Source organism: Pleurodeles waltl, chromosome 4_2 (assembly GCF_031143425.1).
Source record: "Pleurodeles waltl isolate 20211129_DDA chromosome 4_2, aPleWal1.hap1.20221129, whole genome shotgun sequence".
Classification (NCBI taxonomy): domain Eukaryota; kingdom Metazoa; phylum Chordata; class Amphibia; order Caudata; family Salamandridae; genus Pleurodeles; species Pleurodeles waltl.
Genome location: NC_090443.1, coordinates 91,978,624 through 91,998,645, shown reverse-complemented (window position 1 = coordinate 91,998,645; position 20,022 = coordinate 91,978,624). Strand labels below are relative to the sequence as shown.

The window sequence follows — 20,022 nt, the reverse complement described above, 5'->3', positions numbered from 1 at the left end:
TCATGGTTGCCCTACAGAATGTTGGGGTGCCAAATACCAAACCTGCCTAGTTTACATTCCATTTCATGCCTCTTTCATCCAACACTAGGCACTCCCTGCTTTGTTAGCTCAATCCTGCTGTATTTTTTTAATTCTTATTTTCTCTCTTTTACTGTTGTACCATCGTTCTCTTCTTTCTTCTTGCTGTGGGTCAAAGTCTGATGAGGAAAAATGAGTGTCAGGCCCTAAAAAATTAGTGCCAGTGGGCCCCACCTGCAACCACCTGTTCAATTTAAGCACTAGCTGGAGCACTTTCAATGTGTTGTGCTCTACTTCAGCTTTACCTCAATCCCACTGGCATTCATGAAAGTCCTGTCAATGGTATTGCCGGTCTTTGAAGTTTGGGGATATACGTTACCCTACCTTGATGACTTGCTCCGAAAGTTGGCCTTGTCAGTGTCAGTCGTGTGCCACGTCCAGATGAAGGCAAAACACCTGACATATTTAGTATTTGCTATTAACTACCCGAAGTCCCACCTTAGTGTTAACGCAGAGTATGTCCTTCATTGGGGCAATCCTAGATACTGGCTTTCAAGGCCTTTCTATCACTGCACCAAATCAAGGATATTCAGGATATGATTCCCATATTTCAGTCTCAATCCTGGTTCTCGGCAAAGAGAGGTTGAAGACTTCTTGTACTCCTAGCATTGTGCATCCTCCTTGCCCTAAACACCATATGGCAGATGCAGGCCCTGCAATGGAACTTCAAGTTTCTGTGAACCCAGTATTGGGTCTGTCTCTTTGACTCCATCTAAAACTTGCAGGCCAGTGCTCACGATCATCTGTGGTGATACACAGGTGCCGCACCACAAGATAAAATGATAGACAGTGTTGAAACCTTTCAAACACTCACCCCCAGTCACAGATCTGGATTTAATCCATTGTTATTTTGCCTGCTCGTCACCCCAGTTTGGACCCAGCCATATGCAAATCAGTCTTGACCCTGTTCCCCAATGGAACAGTCCAGCCCGCACTGCCAAGCCAGGACCTCCTTGGACCGAAAACGAGCATCCTGGGACCAGTTTCAGGGTATCACCCCTAATCAGTCAGGCCAACTTGAGTCCAGCTGCGCAGCTACCATGAGACCCACGTCTGGGTATACCCTTGTCACTTACGGCGCACATAGCAACACCAAAAAATAAAATGATGGACGGAGTGTTGAGACTTGTCAAACACTCACCCCCAGTCACAGATCTTGGTTTAATCCATCGTTACTTTGCTCACCAACGTCACCCCACTGTGCTTGTTTCTTGATTCTTGTTTTTTGTTCAGGGAGGACCTGGCTTGGCAGTTCGAGCTGGACTGTTCCCATGGGGAATCCAGATTGTGGGGGAATGCCTTTTGACAGATGGTCCGGAATCTATGCCTACCTTTTTCCCCAATATCTTTAATATCAAAAGTTCTCAGCAAGGGGAAACTGGAGCGGTGTCGTCTCATCCTGATAGCCCCCAGGTGTCCCACGCAGCATTGGTTCACGGAGCTGCTATTGGAATACAACCACATTTATCTACTTTTGACGATGAACTAAGGCCAGGTTCTTCATTCTGACCCAACCTCTCTCCCCATATGCACACAGCTCCTAAATTCCATGAATTCAACAATCTCAATATTCCTTAGGACTGCAGATGTCTTCTCTCAAAGTCAAGGTGGAAGCCACAATAAAGATATGTAAATGGTAATGGAAAAATGCCTGCCTATGGCACCAGAAATCAAACCTACATGCTCTACTAGCATAATCTGGCAAATAACCCTATCTCCTCTCGCTAGTTCAGTCACTGTTGGTACATGCATCCATTACGATACGGCTTGCAGCAATATCAAGATTTTGATGCTCTTTGAGGTTTTCCTCCAGTAAGGGCTCCTTTCCTGGACTAACACCTGAACATTGTTCTATTTCAACTCAAGAAGAGTTAATTCGAACTCATTCACAGAGCACACCTCATATTTCTCACATGTAAGGTCACCTTGTTACTAGTGTTCACTCCGACCAGGAGGGTAGAGGAGAATACTGGCTTTCTCAACTCAAGAACCTTCTTGCGCCTCACAGGCAATTTAGTACTTCTCAGAACCAATCCAGAGATTTATTCCCTAGGTTCCTTCAGATTTTGCCTCAATGATCCTATAATATTTAAGATTTTCTTCCTGAATCCAACATCACCAGCTGAGAGGTGTATTCATATGCTATGTATCAAATGATATCCAAAGTTCTACTTACATCGCACTAAACAACTCATGAGAACTAACCAACTGTAGGACTCAGATGAACACACTCATAAGGGTGCTCCAGTCACAATGGCAACCATCGCTCAATGAATTTAAGCTGCAGTCCAGTTCTGCCACTCAGACTAGCAAGCCTCTCCTAGAGAAAACCAGGGTGCACTTAAGTAGGGCAGTTTCCACCTCAACTACTTTCTTTGCGGAAGTGCCTCTGGAGAAGAAATGCTGTGCTACAACATGAAAAAGTGTGCATTTATAAATGCAGCATTATTACTTGGAATCAGCACAGCGCAGTGATGCAGAGGTTGCACAGGTTTCACTACACCACTTATTTCATTTCAGTAAGGGAAGCCTCTTTTGATTCCATGTGTTTATGTATTTATGCAATTTTTAATTTGATATGTGTGTGTGTATATATGTACACACACACACACACACACACACACACACACACACACACACACACACACACACACACACACACACACACACACACACACACACACACACACACACACACACACACACACACACACACACACACACACACACACACACACACACACACACACACACACACACACACACACACACACACACACACACACACACACACACACACACACACACACACACACACACACACACACACACACACACACACACACACATATATATATATATATATATTCATTCAGGCATTTGAATCTATGAAAGATCCAGTACTGGAGAAGAAAATAAGTTACTTACCTGTAGCTGCAGTTCTCCAGTATTAGTATCTTTCATAGATACACATGCGACCCACCTTCTTCTCCGGAGAGGCTCTGCTTATAGCTTGGTATTATTTATTCCCACTTGTGCATGAAAATCTGAGGGACTCAGCCTCTGTTGGGAGTGTTCTAGATGGTGCTCTTGCCTGATTGGTTATAGTTCAAATTTGGCCCTTTTTTTAAAAAGGACATAGGCTATTTAACTGACTTTTGCATTGCTATTATAGCCTATGGTAGTGATATATTCTGCTTTATTATGGTTCTGTGGGACACCCACTTCGACAACGGGGAATCATTCAAGCAGGTGAACATATGAAAGATACCACTACTGGAGAACTGCAGTTACAGGTAAGTAATTTATTTTCTTTGGCACAATGGCATCTGAGATTTGTTTGAATGCTCTGTGTCTGAGATTGTAGAAAGAGAAAGCTTAAGAGATTGACATCCATGAGCACTGGTGGTGCTTACTTGCTGCTCGTCTTTGTCACTTTTGAGTCGGTATGGAGTCACTGTGGGCCACACAGATCCATCTTTTAGTTCATTTTAGAGCATTGCTCTAAGATTCCCCGGATGCAGTCTGGTGCCTGGGTATATTCTAAAGGTGAGGAATCTGGACAGATAAGAGTATCAATCAGAAACAGCGATAAAGAAGGTGAGTAATTTGGTCTTTTCACTACTTGTAAAGGGAATATGGGATTAATACACTCCAAAGAAAATTAAATTCCAGCAGGCTGAATGTGCAAAACACATTAAAAAAAATAATAATAATAACCTGAGCAATAGAAGTTCGATGGCATCTGTCGCTGTAGATACGCATGTTCTGCAATAGCTCGCCATCTGGTGTTGGGCCGGAGTGTTACAAGTTGTTTTTCTTCGAAGAAGTCTTTCGAGTCACGGGACCGAGTGACTCCTCCTTTTGTCTCCATTGCGCATGGGCGTCGACTCCATCTTCGATTGTTTTTTTTCCGCCATCGGGTTCGGACGTGTTCCTGTCGCTCCGAGTTTCGGAACGGAAGATTAGCTAATTTCGGAAGATTTTCGTCTGTATTGTTGCGTTCGGGATCGGCGTACTTAGATTCCACACCGCATCGAAGATCGAAGAGCTCCGGTGCCCTTCGGGGTAGTTTTTCGATCCTCCGTCGGGGCCTGGTCGGCCCGACCGCGTGCTGAAGAACGCCGATGGAACGGACCCCGTTCCGTTTCTGCCCCAAATGCCACAATAAATACCCCTACACAGACCAACACTTGGTCTGCAACCTGTGCCTGTCACCTGAGCACAGCGAAGACACCTGCGAGGCCTGTCGTGCGTTCCGGTCCCGAAAAACACTCCGAGACCGTCGAGCCAGAAGACTGCAGATGGCGTCCGCACCGACAGCCCAACGGGAGTTCGAGGAACAGGAAGAGGAAGGTACCTTCTCGATCCAAGACTCAGACTCCGAAGGATTCGACGATACACAAACCGTGAGTAAGACGTCGAAATCCACTCAGAGGAACATTTACAAGGCCCAGGGGACGCCACTGCCACCAGGCCATGGCTCGACCCATAAATTCGGTGACCGACCGTCGGCACCGAAAAAGGCCCAAACAGTGCCGAGATCGTCCGACTCCGGTCGAGACACCGGCACGCAGCCTTCTCGGGACCGAGAAAGTGCTGGAGACAAGCCTCGACACCGAGATGCCGGTGTGGACACGGCTCGACGCCGAGACAGCGGCACCGAAACAGATCGACGCCGAGAGGTTTCGGCCCCGAAAAAGAAAAAAGTCACCTCGGAGCCGAAAAAACACGCAGACAGGGTTTCGATGCCGAAACAAACTGCAAGCGACCCAGCTTCAGGCTCTTATACAGAAGAGCACTCGCTAACCTCCCAAATGCAAAAGCATAAGTTTGAGGAAGAGCTACAAGCAACTGATGTGGACCATACGCAAAAGCGTATATTCATACAGCAGGGGACAGGAAAAATAAGCACCCTTCCCCCCATTAGGAGAAAGAGAAGGTTGGAGTTCCAGACGGAACAGACACCACAACCAAAAGTGGTGAAAAGAGTTACCCCACCACCCTCTCCTCCGCCCGTGATTAACGTCTCACCAGCACAAACTCCATCACACTCCCCAGCTCACACCACCATGAGCCAGGGTGACCAAGATCAGGACGCATGGGACCTATACGACGCCCCAGTGTCAGATAACAGTCCGGAGGCATACCCTACAAAGCCATCTCCACCAGAAGACAGCACCGCGTATTCTCAAGTGGTGGCTAGAGCAGCACAATTTCACAACGTAAGCCTCCACTCAGAACAGGTCGAGGATGATTTCTTATTCAACACACTCTCCTCCACCCACAGCTCATACCAAAGCCTGCCTATGCTCCCTGGTATGCTCCGGCACGCAAAAGACATCTTTAAGGAGCCGGTCAAAAGTAGGGCAATCACACCAAGGGTGGAAAAAAAGTATAAGGCGCCTCCTACAGACCCGGTTTTCATCACTACACAGCTGCCACCAGACTCTGTCGTTGTAGGAGCAGCTAGGAAAAGGGCCAACTCTCACACATCTGGAGATGCACCACCCCCAGATAAAGAAAGCCGCAAGTTCGATGCAGCTGGTAAAAGAGTCGCAGCACAAGCTGCAAACCAGTGGCGCATCGCGAACTCCCAGGCACTACTTGCGCGCTATGACAGAGCCCACTGGGACGAGATGCAACATCTCATTGAACATCTGCCCAAGGACTTACAAAATAGGGCAAAACAAGTGGTTGAGGAAGGACAGACCATCTCCAACAACCAGATACGCTCCTCCATGGACGCTGCAGATACAGCTGCACGGACAATTAATACATCTGTAACTATCAGAAGGCATGCATGGCTCCGAACGTCTGGATTTAAACCAGAGATTCAACAAGCAGTTCTCAATATGCCTTTTAATGAAAAAGAACTGTTCGGTCCAGAAGTGGACACAGCGATTGAGAAACTCAAAAAAGATACGGACACTGCCAAAGCCATGGGCGCACTCTACTCCCCGCAGAGCAGAGGGAATTACAGCACATTCCGTAAAACGCCCTTTCGAGGGGGGTTTCGGGGTCAAAGCACACAAGCCAGCACCTCACAAGCCACACCGTCCAGTTACCAGGGACAGTATAGAGGAGGTTTTCGGGGACAATATAGAGGAGGGCAATTCCCTAGAAATAGAGGAAGATTTCAAAGCCCCAAAGCCCCTACTACTAAACAGTGACTCACAGGTCACTCACCCCCTCCACACAACACCAGTGGGGGGAAGAATAGGTCATTATTACAAAGCATGGGAGGAAATCACTACAGACACTTGGGTTCTAGCAATTATCCAACATGGTTATTGCATAGAATTTCTACAATTCCCTCCAAACATACCACCAAAAGCACAAAATTTAACAACACACCATTCCAATCTCCTGGAGATAGAATTGCAGGCACTATTGCAAAAGAATGCAATCGAATTAGTGCCAAACACACAAATAAACACAGGAGTTTACTCACTGTACTTTCTGATACCAAAGAAGGACAAAACACTGAGACCAATCCTAGACCTCAGAGTAGTGAACACTTTCATCAAATCAGACCACTTCCACATGGTCACACTACAAGAAGTATTGCCATTGCTAAAACTACACGACTACATGGCAACTTTAGACCTCAAGGATGCTTATTTCCATATACCAATACACCCATCGCACAGGAAATACCTAAGGTTTGTATTCAAAGGAATACATTACCAATTCAAGGTACTGCCTTTCGGATTAACAACCGCACCAAGAGTCTTTACCAAATGTCTAGCGGTAGTCGCTGCACACATAAGAAGGCAGCAAATACATGTGTTCCCATATTTGGACGACTGGCTAATCAAGGCCCATTCGTTCATACAGTGCTCAAATCACACAAATCAGATCATACAAACCCTCTTCAAACTCGGGTTCACCGTCAACTTTACAAAATCCAACATTCTGCCGCGCAAGGTACAACAATACCTAGGAGCCATAATAGACACATCAAAGGGAGTAGCCACTCCAAGTCCACAAAGAATTTTAAATTTCAACACCATCATACAACGCATGTATCCAACACAAAAGATACAGGCAAAGATGGTATTACAACTCCTAGGCATGATGTCATCATGCATAGCCATTGTCCCAAACGCAAGACTGCACATGAGGCCCTTACAACAATGCCTAGCATCACAGTGGTCTCAAGCACAGGGTCACCTTCTAGATCTGGTGTTAATAAACCGCCAAACTTACCTCTCGCTTCTGTGGTGGAACAACATAAATTTAAACAAGGGGCGGCCTTTCCAAGACCCAGTGCCACAATACGTAATAACAACAGATGCTTCCATGACAGGGTGGGGAGCACACCTCGATCAACACAGCATACAAGGACAATGGAACGTACATCAAACAAGACTGCATATCAATCACCTAGAACTTCTAGCAGTTTTTCAAGCACTAAAAGCTTTCCAACCAATAATAGTTCACAAATACATTCTCGTCAAAACAGACAACATGACAACAATGTATTATCTAAACAAGCAGGGGGGGACGCACTCCACGCAGTTAAGCCTGCTAGCACAAAAGATTTGGCATTGGGCAATTCACAACCAAATTCGCCTAATAGCACAGTTTATACCAGGGATCCAAAATCAACTCGCAGACAATCTCTCTCGAGATCACCAACAGGTCCACGAATGGGAAATTCACCCCCAAATTCTGAACAATTATTTCAAACTCTGGGGAACACCTCAGATAGACTTGTTTGCGACAAGGGAGAACGCAAAATGCCAAAACTTCGCATCCAGATACCCACACAAACAATCCCAAGGCAATGCCCTATGGATGAACTGGTCAGGGATATTTGCTTACGCTTTTCCTCCTCTCCCTCTCCTTCCTTACCTGGTAAACAAACTCCTTCAAAGCAAACTCAAACTCATATTAATAGCACCAACTTGGGCAAGGCAACCCTGGTACACAACGCTGCTAGACCTATCAGTGGTACCCTGCATCAAATTGCCCAACAGGCCAGATCTGTTGACACAGCACAACCAAAAGATCAGACACCCAGATCCAGCAATCTGGCTCCTGAAATCCTAGAATTCGGGCACTTACAACTTACCCAAGAATGTATAGAAGTCATAAAACAAGCCAGAAGGCCATCCACCAGGCACTGCTATGCAAGTAAATGGAAGAGGTTTGTTTGCTACTGCCATATTAATCAAATACAACCATTACACACAACTCCAGAACATGTAGTGGGTTACTTGCTTCACTTACAAAAATCTAACCTAGCTTTCTCTTCCATTAAAATACACCTTGCAGCAATATCTGCATACCTGCAGACTACCTATTCAACTTCCCTATATAAGTTACCAGTCATAAAGCATTCATGGAGGGCCTTAGGAGAATTATACCACCAAGAACACTACCTGTTCCTTCATGGAACCTAAATGTTGTCCTAACTAGACTTATGGGTCCACCTTTTGAACCCATGCACTCCTGCGACATACAGTTCCTAACCTGGAAGGTGGCATTTCTCATCGCCATTACTTCCCTAAGAAGAGTAAGCGAGATTCAGGCATTTACAATACAGGAACCTTTTATACAACTACACAAAAATAAAGTCGTCCTAAGGACCAATCCTAAATTTTTGCCAAAGGTTATTTCACCGTTCCATCTAAATCAAACAGTGGAACTTCCAGTGTTCTTTCCACAGCCAGATACCGTAGCTGAAAGGGCACTACATACATTAGATGTCAAAAGAGCATTGATGTATTACATTGACAGAACAAAAAACATCAGAAAGACTAAACAACTCTTTATTGCATTTCAAAAACCTCATGCAGGAAACCCAATTTCAAAACAAGGTATAGCCAGATGGATAGTTAAATGCATCCAAATCTGCTACCTTAAAGCTAAACGACAGCTGCCCATTACACCAAGGGCACACTCAACCAGAAAGAAAGGTGCTACCATGGCCTTTCTAGGAAACATCCCAATGCAAGAAATATGTAAGGCAGCCACATGGTCTACGCCTCACACATTCACCAAGCACTACTGTGTAGACGTGTTATCCGCACAACAAGCCACAGTAGGTCAAGCCGTATTAAGAACATTATTTCAGACTACTTCCACTCCTACAGGCTGATCCACCGCTTTTGGGGAAATAACTGCTTACTAGTCTATGCAGAACATGCGTATCTACAGCGACAGATGCCATCGAACTGAAAATGTCACTTACCCAGTGTACATCTGTTCGTGGCATCAGTCGCAGTAGATTCGCATGTGCCCACCCGCCTCCCCGGGAGCCTGTAGCAGTTTGGAAGTTACCTTCAATTATTTATATATGTATCATCTCAACCTTAAATAGGTGCATACTTAGTCACTCCATTGCATGGGCACTATTACTACAATTCAACTCCTACCTCACCCTCTGCGGGGAAAAACAATCGAAGATGGAGTCGACGCCCATGCGCAATGGAGACAAAAGGAGGAGTCACTCGGTCCCGTGACTCGAAAGACTTCTTCGAAGAAAAACAACTTGTAACACTCCGGCCCAACACCAGATGGCGAGCTATTGCAGAACATGCGAATCTACTGCGACTGATGCCACGAACAGATGTACACTGGGTAAGTGACATTTTCATTATCTTTTACCTTTTCAAGAAAATAAACAAGTACAGAAACATACCAAGATAAGTGCTGAGAGATCAGTACAGATTTTCAGAGCAGTAGAGGAAAAGACATTTATTAATTGTATACAGTCCTAATAAGTGGGCGAAATACCAAAGAAGATTAATATAGATTGTTGTCACAGATAGCAGGAATTGATAATAATGCATAAGAAGGCTGTCATAGAGGATCAAATTTAAAAATGAGCAAGAAATGCAATTGAAAATGCAAGGACACTGGAAGCCAGTGAAGTGGCCATAAATAAGCTGAAAGATGAGTTGAAAATTAAAGATCAAGAAGAATATGAGCTGCATAGCTACAACAAAAATAGGCTGAGGCGAAGCAAAGTTTATCAGACTTTCTTAAAGTGAGGAACAACTGTGGTGACTAAAAACAACAGTGTTTAAGTTTGCAGTTCCAGCAGAGTAAAAGGGATGCTGCACAAGGCTGCTGCTTAATAATTTAATCTAACTAAAGCAAGTAGTAAAGTGAGTTTTTACCTAAAAATAAAGTAAATCATTTATAAATGTAAAACCTAGATGATGCACAGAATAGGGGGACACGATGGAAGGAACAAGAAGCCCAAATGAGTAGTACAAAATAGAAAGTTTGTTTTAAGTTTTGGCCAGGAGTCAGCCAGTCAAATGTTTAAGGTGGTAGCTTGGTGCTGAAGTTAAGGAATTACCCGTATGTGTCATCCTTGGTCTCAAGTTTTAGTAGAACAAGCCTTTTCCTGAAAAGTCATTATTTTTAATTGCATGCTGCCTTGCAATCCATTTTTTTTTCAGGTCCAGAAAACGCTGAAAGAAAACCTGGCTGCAGTGGGAGACAATTTTGCTAACATGGATTCCAGAATCAAGAAGCTGGTGAAATAAAGAAAAAAACGGCAAGCAGGAGTGACATCCGACGAACAGGCGGCTAGACATGACATACTGGTTGCATTGAAGCAGACCTTACTGCATTAACAAAACCACTGTTTACTGACACCGGAAGAAACAATACAACTACAGTGTATATATTTGTTAGTGGATGCAAAATATCTTATTTACTTTTCTGTTTATTTTTGTGGGACAAATGATAATAAAATTGCTAAGCAAGTCCAAACTCTTGTTTTACTTTATAACACATTCCTGTTAAGCTGCATATAACAGGATTATCTACACATTTCTCCATACAGTGGTGGCTGATCACATGTTCCGATAGCTTGAGAAGACTGGAGTGTAACTCTCTAGTGTTTTTCCGTTCCCCAGAGAAAAATGCTGAGGGGAAGCTCACAGCTATGCTTACAGTCTACTTGCATTAGAATGCAGAGTGCATCTATAACCTCTTGTCAACTTCCAAAGCACGGCGGGTCACTTTGTTAAACCCATATACATAGGAGCTATTAGTCCTTAACTAGCTGCCTCTATTTAGTGACAACAGCATAATTTTGTTGTGTGGAGAAAGATTACTCTGAGTATAGCTAGTATCATCCTTCTGTCGGCTAGTCCACTTAAGATGCATCTGAATTTCAAAATCGGGCTTTGTTTGGAGGAAGTGTTGTCAAAACCACCTTCTGTTTAAGGGCACCAAGCACACGTATTCTGTGTGTTGTGGCAAGTTTTTCTCTGAAATGACTGTTAGGGTTTTCTCCTCAGATGTTTTTATTTAATTCTTTTCTAGAGCACCGGATGTATTTCAGTGTGATTTTATGGGTACGAATTCAAAATAAATTAGATTGGTCAGAATTGGGATTTGGTTACTTGTTTGCTAAATGTAGGAGTTTGCAGACTAAACGGAGAACACATTAATAGTGCACTGGTGGTGACATATAACAGTCATATCACAGACTACTTAGAGACTTGTATTTGTTTCACAGAGGAACTGTTTAATGTGCCAGTAGGCTTTGTAATTCTTATTTATCTCCTTGGTACTATTTGAAGCTGTTTCAAGAAAGAAATTCCTGACTACAGCAAATTGTAATATTTCGGTGTTGACTCCATGTCTGCTTTGCTGTGTAACTGTTGTGAATCTGAATTGGTCCAGGTCCTCATGCATGTAGGATTTCGAGTTAGTTTGCATTTTTAAAGCTCAGGCCCAACATTGTGATCCCGTCGTGGCCTAGGGTCCGTTCTAGTCCCTCAAAAGTACACAGTGAAACAGACAACCACAAATGCCATCTCCTTTATGTGTATTTAGATTCCACTGTTGGCAAATGTGCACACTGAATACTTTTAATTCCTTCAGTGATGAGTAACTGACTTGATTGTTTTGTCACCCTCCCCTTTACAGAAGACCCGCACCACTTTTCTGGACTTTACTAACAATTTGTATCAACTGAGTTGCCTACCAGCAGTACCTTCATTAAGATTATTCGCACATACAATAGGCATGGCCAAAATATGAACTTCCACTCTTATTAATGCTCAAAAAAGTGTCAGAGTTCAAGGTGGCATAAATCTTAGACCTGAAGGATATTGATCACAGCAGACCAATAATGAGCAGTGACAAAATGGATAACTGAACTGTATTTTGAGGGTGAGCTTACAGCAGTTAGTATACAGAACAGACATATTTTGTTTTGAAAGGATGGTAGCATAGATTAGACTATGTTTTGGTTACTAGCATTTAGGCATGCTTGGTATATGTTTCCAGAGGAAGTGATTAACAGGTTCTATAACCTTCCACCAGAGTATGCATCAGTCTTCGTAAGATCAGATCTACTATACTTTATGTTGGTAAAGCACCATTGTTCACATGTTCATACCACTACTGCTAATATACCCATTTACGCCTTTCTAACTTTAGTGTAGAGGATTTGAAGCAGATGTTTTTTAATCATTTAACACTAAAATATTTTCTTTTTGCACTTCCATTTTGTGTTGGGGGCGTCGCAAAATGCTGTTGAAATTGCTGGCAGTGATATGGTATTTTTAGTTTGCTTTCCTAACAAAGATGATTTTTTCCAAATATTCGATTCTTTCAAATGTACTGAATATTCCTTTAACTGTCCCAGAGCTTTTTACGAAGAATATTTAAAACGAGTGTTAAACACAGCAGTTTTGCAAAGTTCAGTAATGCAGCTGTACTATTATTTACATTTAATAAAAGACAGTTGTGCTGCAACAAACGTCCTTTTGATATGTGTTTGTTCAAAGCAAGGTCCGTTAGAAACGTATTAATGAAAGGTGTTTTTTTTTTTTTTACATTTTTTACAAAAAAAAATTGAAGTTGCACAGTGTACAAATACCAAAGGAGAAAGAAGGCTGAATAAATACATTAGATAAATACACATCATTACATAAATTCATTTCATCGATCTACAGCAGACATCGAGACCACTGAAAGGGGGCATATGAAATAACCTATTCAAGACCTTAGAATACAAATAAAGTGCAAAAATTGAACATGATTAAATAAATAGATCCCCTACGAGCATGATTCAATTATTACCTAGCCACTGTGCAAACAGGGCCCAGATAGCTTCACCCATCCGTCTACGCCCGCGGCCCTTGCACGCATAAGAGCCCATCTCTAGATAAAACATTGAGCACATCCGAGCCAGCCAATGGTTAAAAGTTGGTGGGGTTGACTCCAACCAGTCAGATGCAATACAGCAGCGGGCCACAGACATGGCTAAAAACAGGAATCTCTGTGAAAATTCTAGGTACACCACTCCATCAATTCCCAGTAATACTAGTTGCGGCGTAATTTCCACCTCCTGATGGATTTGCCTAGTTAAAAAGTTAGCCATATCAGTAAAAAATTCATGTAGCCTACTGCAATTAAAGAATATATGTACCAAGTCGGCCAATACACTCTTGCATCTGGGACACACCACCCCCCTTGAACTGCCCCAGTTAAATAGCTTAGCGGGGGTATAGTATAGATGAAAAATAGTCTTATAATGTTGAGTTTGGGACCCAGCGGATAATATAAAACGCTGTGCCATATCTAAAGAGGTACGTACTGACACTTCAGAAGCTCCAATATTCCGAGCCCACCTCTCCGCCTGTTTACTCAAATCATCTGGCATTAAGTTCAAGAAGAGCGGATAAAGCGAGCAGACCCGCCATCTAGTGGAATTATAAAGGACCTCCATAACTGGGATTCCATCCCCCACCTCCCCAGATGCTGATCTAAAGTTTACCCCCAAAAAATGTCTGATTTGCAGATATTTAAAAAAATCCTTAGTGTTCAATGAAAATTCATTTGTCAGTTCTTCAAAAGATTTAAGGTGGGTATGCCCATAGAAATCACCAATACACCGAACACCAAGCTGTGCCCACCTGGCACAGTATTCATCCTTAAAAATATCAGGAAGCACCGCCGAATTCAAAATTGGGGTGTAAAAATTAATCCGGCCTATTCCAATTTTTTTTTTAACATTGGTCCACACCTTAAATGCAGCCCAGACAGTCTTGAACTTAACTTTTTTTAAATAACTAGGCTCCACTATTCTCAAAAAAGCTGCATTGGCATGACTTCCCCAAATCATATTATATATAGGAGGACAAATTTCACCAAAATCTCTATCAGCCTGTCGATTAATTAATGGTTGGATATATTGCAGTGCAGATACCCAGTAATAAAAAAGAAAATGAGGGGCCGCCCACCCCCCCTCTCTCTGGGTAACACTAAATACTTATATGCCCGCCGTACTTTTTTAAAAGACCAAATAAAACTACTCGCTAAACTCTCCATATGCTTAAACCATTCTTTGTTAATTTCCAGCGGGATAGTACGGAAAAAATATAAGACCCTAGGTAAAAAAAATCATTTTAATAAGATTGCATCTACCAATAATCGTTAAATGCAGATTGTTCATATGATGCAGCTCTTTCCTGGTTTTAGCTAAGACAGGGGCAAGATTAGTCTCCATTATCTGGTCCAAATTGGCCGACAATCTGACACCTAGATAAGTCACTTGATTGGCCCTCCTGTTGTCTTCCATAATGGCCCACTCATTGCCCAATATTTGTCATTTGCTCCTATTTAATGCATAGCCTGAGATCTCGCCAAACTCAGCAGCTAGTTTCTCTATTTGTTCGATCGCCTTCCCTGGTTCAGGAGTAGTGACGGCTATGTCATCGGCATATGCCAAAATTTTAAACCTGCCCTCCGCCATTACCATAGGCGAGATCAATGTACTTTGCAATAACTTCCTAATCAAGGGGTCTATATAGAGTGCAAACAATAAAGGGGAGCAGGGACAGCCCTGCCTAGTTCCTCTTGTAATATAGAAGGGTTCTGAAATTGCCCCGGCTAGTTGAATTCGAGCAAGGGGCTTCTGATATAAACCTTGTATAGCCTTGATAAAACCAGCCCCTATATTAACTTTACTGAGCACTGTCCATAGATATTTCCAGTTCACCCGATCAAAAGCCTTTTCGGCATCTAATAATATTAATGCCATAGGGGCAGCTATAACCTGAGATGCATCTAACATGGTGATAACACGCCTGACATGATCGGCGGTCCCCCGCCCAGGAATAAACCCATGTTGCCAAGGGGAGACAAGCCCACCAATAACTCGACTAAGCCTAACCGCAAGGATTTTGGCATACCATTTAGCATCTGCGTTTATCAATGAGATAGGTCGATAGGAGCCTGGTAAGAGTGGGTTCTTCTCTTTTTTAAAAATATAACAATATTTGCTTCCAGCCATGAGCCCGGCGACCCCTCTCCAGCCTGTACTGACGTAAAGAGTGCCATAATATCATCCTTCAATTCCTCAAAAAACGTTTTAAAGAATTCTATTGGGATCATATCAGGGCCAGTAGCTTTCCCATTAGATATAGCAGATAGAGCCGAGATAATCTCATCCAACTCAATGGGGGCAGTCAACTGACAGCCCTCATCTTGCGATAACTTTGGGCACGACATATCACTCAAATACTGAGCAATCCTTTCATCTCCATCATCTGAGAAGAGGCTTTCCTGCTGGTACAATACGGAATAATATTCTTTAAACACCTGTAGTACTGACGTATCTCCACACACAATCTGCCCCAACCTATCTTTAATTGCCAAGATGGCACTTCGAGTCGCCTTTTGTCTAGTCTTATATGCATATAAGGTGTTTTTTTAAACAGAAGACTGCCTTGCGCTAGACTACGGAGTAGTTAACTTACTTTTGTTGCTTAATTTTCCTTAACATATTTTAGAACTGAGACAGAAACGCAGTAATTGTGAGTCTTTACAGAATCAATTATTTTTTTTAGTCTCCTGGGGTGCTTAAGCTTATGTTCAAAGAGGGAATAAAAAAGCCCACGTGATACATCTGCTTTGGAGGATGCAGCGTGAAACTTCCAGTCTACTGCCCGAGGCACAAGACTTCTGCGATAAGGAAAGGCCTGCCCCGAGGTGCCATGTGTGCTGGGCCACTTTGAAGGCTTCAGAGAACAACTTAAATGAGCCAGTTTATGTAGAAAAGTATTGATGCGGTTGCTAATTCCCCAGTTAATTTGCCTGCGGCACCTTAGACAGCAGATCCCGCCATCATCTCTGTCAGTGGCTGTGTCGCAGGAATACAGATGGGAGGGCAGCTGGGCTCGGGTTTTGGTGTATGTGATTTAACCATGTGATGACCATGTGATAACAATTTTATTTTCACATCAAACACTGCGAAAATAAATAATTCAAAACATCTATTTTAAAAATAGCTACAATGAAAAAAATACCTCCGTACAATAACGTCAATCAGTTTTGAATTCCCGCATCTAGGCCAACACCCTTTTCACCTTTTGTAATGCTAGTTAAATATTTTATTCATAGTAATAGTATATTTACATGCTTAGTAGTGGGTTTAATTTTCCGTTTCATCCTGACTGAGATCCAGAAAAGCTAGGGGTTTTCTCTCTTTGTTTTTTAATTCAACATTTATGGTTGTTTTATTATATTTTTTGTCCGACCCATCTACCTCCTTTTTTCTTTTCAAGTCATTGAGTTTTTAGCTCTGCAAGGCTGTGCCCAGTGCCTCTTCAATTCATACAAAGCTGCATCGTGTAGGCTTTGTGCAAAAATGCACCTATGTGAGGGATTCAAATTGTTGATAGCTTCATTGAAGAGTAGATCCAGATTCCATTCCAGGTGTATCACACTTATTTTGGCACATTAAATCACTCCCCTATGCATAAACATTACAAACACAAGTATTGGCAAGGTCATTACTTCTCACCCCTGGGTTAGTTGGCTTTGGCATTACTTCTTTGTAATGCTGTACAGAATCAGTAAAAACAAAATGTTTTTTGATGCTTCACAGCATCAACAAAAAAACTACAGGTACTGTATCATTCAGTAAGCCCACACGAGCATGATGACTTATGAACGCTCACCCGTCACTACTCATGTGCATGTCTACTGATTAGCGTGGAAGCCATTTTCTTTGTTTTTGAATTTAATGGACTCCACCTTGATTGGTAAATACAGTTTTTGCCTACGCAAAAGCATTTTTTTTAAAGCAGAGCAACCCAGCAGAAAATGGTATTTATTTATTTTTAATTGCTACAAGGGTTGCAGGATCAAACAAGGAGCAGGTGTAGGAGAAACAACAGAGAGCAGAAGTTGAAGGACGAGCTAGGGATGGAGAGGGGAGAGTTTATATATGGGATAAAATGCCCCCTATCATTCATGATAATGATATTGCAAGATATTGTTGCGCTAGAATCAGTTTAATACAAGTCTCTTTTGTTTTTTTAAAGGGTACAGTGCCTTGGATTGTGTAGAAACATACAGAACGATTCTAACTTTTCTAGAACTACCTATGAGAGTGCAAAAAACATAAACATGTTGCCATAATTATTTATTTTCATAAAGAAAACCAAGGAGGAGGAAACAGTGGACAAGGGTAGGGGGTGAGCTACACAGAACAATTGAGTTGATGGTGCAGGACTTTGATATGGCTGAGGCTGAGCACAAGGGAGATATCCTGCCAACACACATTATTTTGTAGGACTTAAAGAAAAATGTAGTTCCATAAATGTGAGCGGTGGTAGGATAAAGTCAGCCAATCAGAGCAATGGCAAAGAAGCCAAGCTTCCAGGGAGAGACAAACACAAAAAGAATTAGGCAAGTCAGTGAACAAGAAAAAAATGAGTGACAATAAATCAATTAGTGGTAAGCAGTCCTCGGGATCTAAACCTACTTTTTTGTATTGTCCACTAGAGGCTTTCACCTACCAGACCGCTAAAAGCTGCTTGGTAGGCAAGACCAAAAAAGTAACAAAAGCTTTCTCTATGTTGAGCAGGAAGCTCCAAAGTAAGGTCATCGGATTACCCTCTGCCTTTCCTGCCGAGGCTTCCTCTTCATTCACAACTATCTGCACTTGGAAGATGAGCTGTTGAAAGAGATCTCCCTGCCTGAGCAATCTTTTCACTACATGTAGGAAGTTGGCTCTGTATGCACTATTTCAAAGTAAGGAATAGTATGCACAGAGTCCAAGGGTTCCCCTTAGAAGTAAGATAGTGGCAAAAAGAGATAATACTAATGCTCTATTTTGTGGTAGTGTGGTCGAGCAGTAGGCTTATCAAAGGAGTAGTGTTAAGCATTTGTTGTACACACACAAGCAATAAATGAGGAACACACACTCAGAGACAATTCCAGGCCAATAGGTTTTTGGATAGAAAAATATATTTTCTTAGTTTATTTTAAGAACCACAGGTTCAAATTTTAAATGTAATACTTCAAATGAAAGGTATTGCAGGTAAGTACTTTAGGAACTTTGAATATTCACAATAGCATATATACTTTTCAAATAAATCACATATAGCTATTTTAAACAGTTCCTGGGGGAGGTAAGTATTTGTTAGTTTTTGTAGGTAAGTAAACCACCTACAGGGTTCAAGTTTGGGTCCAAGGTAGCCCACCGTTGGGGGTTCAGAGCAACCCCAAAGTTACCACACCAGCAGCTCAGGGCCGGTCAGGTGCAGAGTTCAAAGTGGTGCCCAAAACACATAGGCTTCAATGGAGAAGGGGGTGCCCCGGTTCCAGTCGGCCAGCAGGTAAGTACCCGCGTCTTCGGAGGGCTGACCAGGGGGGTTTTGTAGGGCACCGGGGGGGGGGGGGGGGGGGGGGGGAACAAGTTAGCACAGAAAGTACACCCTCAGCAGCACGGGGGCGGCCGGGTGCAGTGTGCAAACACGCGTGGGGTTTGTCGTTGAAATCAATGGGAGACCAAGGGGTCTCTTCAGCGATGCAGGCAGGCAAGGGGGGGGGGGCGGCTCCTCGGGGTAGCCACCACCTGGGCAAGGGAGAGGGCCTCCTGGGGGGTCACTCCTGCACTGGAGTTCCGATCTCTCAGGTCCTGGGGGCTGCGGGTGCAGAGTCTTTTCCAGGCGTCGGGATCTGGGAGTCAGGCAGTCGCGGTCAGGGGGAGCCTCGGGATTCCCTCTGCAGGCGTTGCTGTGGGGGCTCAGGGGGGGCAACTCTGGCTACTCACAGTCTCGTAGCCGCCGGGGAGTCCTCCCTCAAGTGTTGTTTCTCCACAAGTCGAGCTGGGGGCGTCGGGTGCAGAGTAGCAAGTCTCACGCTTCCGGCGGGAAACGCAGTTGTCATGAAGTTGCTTCTTTGGAATCAAAGTTGCAGTCTTTGGTGAACAGGGCCGCTGTTCTCGGGAGTTTCTTGGTCCTTCTAGAGCAGGGCAGTCCTCTGAGGATTCAGAGGTCACTGGTCCCTGGGGAGAGCGTCACTGGAGCAGTTTCTTCAGAAGGGGGGGAGACAGGCCGGTAGAGCTGGGGCCAAAGCAGTTGGTGTCTCTGTCTTCTCTGCAGGGTTTTTCAGCTTAGCAGTCCTCTTCTTCTTAGGTTGCAGGAATCTAGTTTCCTAGGTTCTGGGAGCCCCTAAATACTGAATTTAGGGGTGTGTTTAGGTCTGGGAGGGCAGTAGCCAATGGCTACTGTCCTTGAGGGTGGCTACACCCTCTTTGTGCCTCCTCCCTGAGGGAAGGGGGGCACATCCCTATTCCTATTGCGGGAATCCTCCAAATTCAAGATGGAGGATTTCTAAAGGCAGGGGTCACCTCAGCTCAGGACACCTTAGGGGCTGTCCTGACTGGTGGGGGACTCCTCCTTGTTTTTCTCATTATCTCTCCTGGACTTGCCGCCAAAAGTGGGGGCTGTGTCCAGGGGGCGGGCATCTCCACTAGCTGGAGTGCCCTGGGGCATTGTAACACGAAGCCTGAGCCTTTGAGGCTCACTGCTAGGTGTTACAGTTCCTGCAGGGGGAGGTGTGAAGCAGGCTTTTGTTTCTGTCCTCAGAGAGCACAAAGGCGCACACCACATGGGGTCAGAAACTCGTCTCTCAGCAGCAGGCTGGCACAGACCAGTCAGTCCT

At 43.7% G+C, this 20,022-nt stretch overlaps 1 protein-coding gene across 1 annotated transcript in view; it reads left to right on the top strand.

The window, feature by feature from the left end:
* DCTN2 (dynactin subunit 2) overlaps window positions 1-12,820 on the top strand; it is a 297,447-nt gene extending 284,627 nt beyond the window's left edge. The window contains exon 14 of the mRNA XM_069230810.1: window positions 10,500-12,820. Coding sequence (XP_069086911.1) covers window positions 10,500-10,586 — 87 coding nt within the window. The 3' untranslated portion in view covers window positions 10,587-12,820. The remainder of the gene's footprint in view (window positions 1-10,499) is intronic.
* The last annotated feature ends 7,202 nt before the right edge of the window (window positions 12,821-20,022 follow it).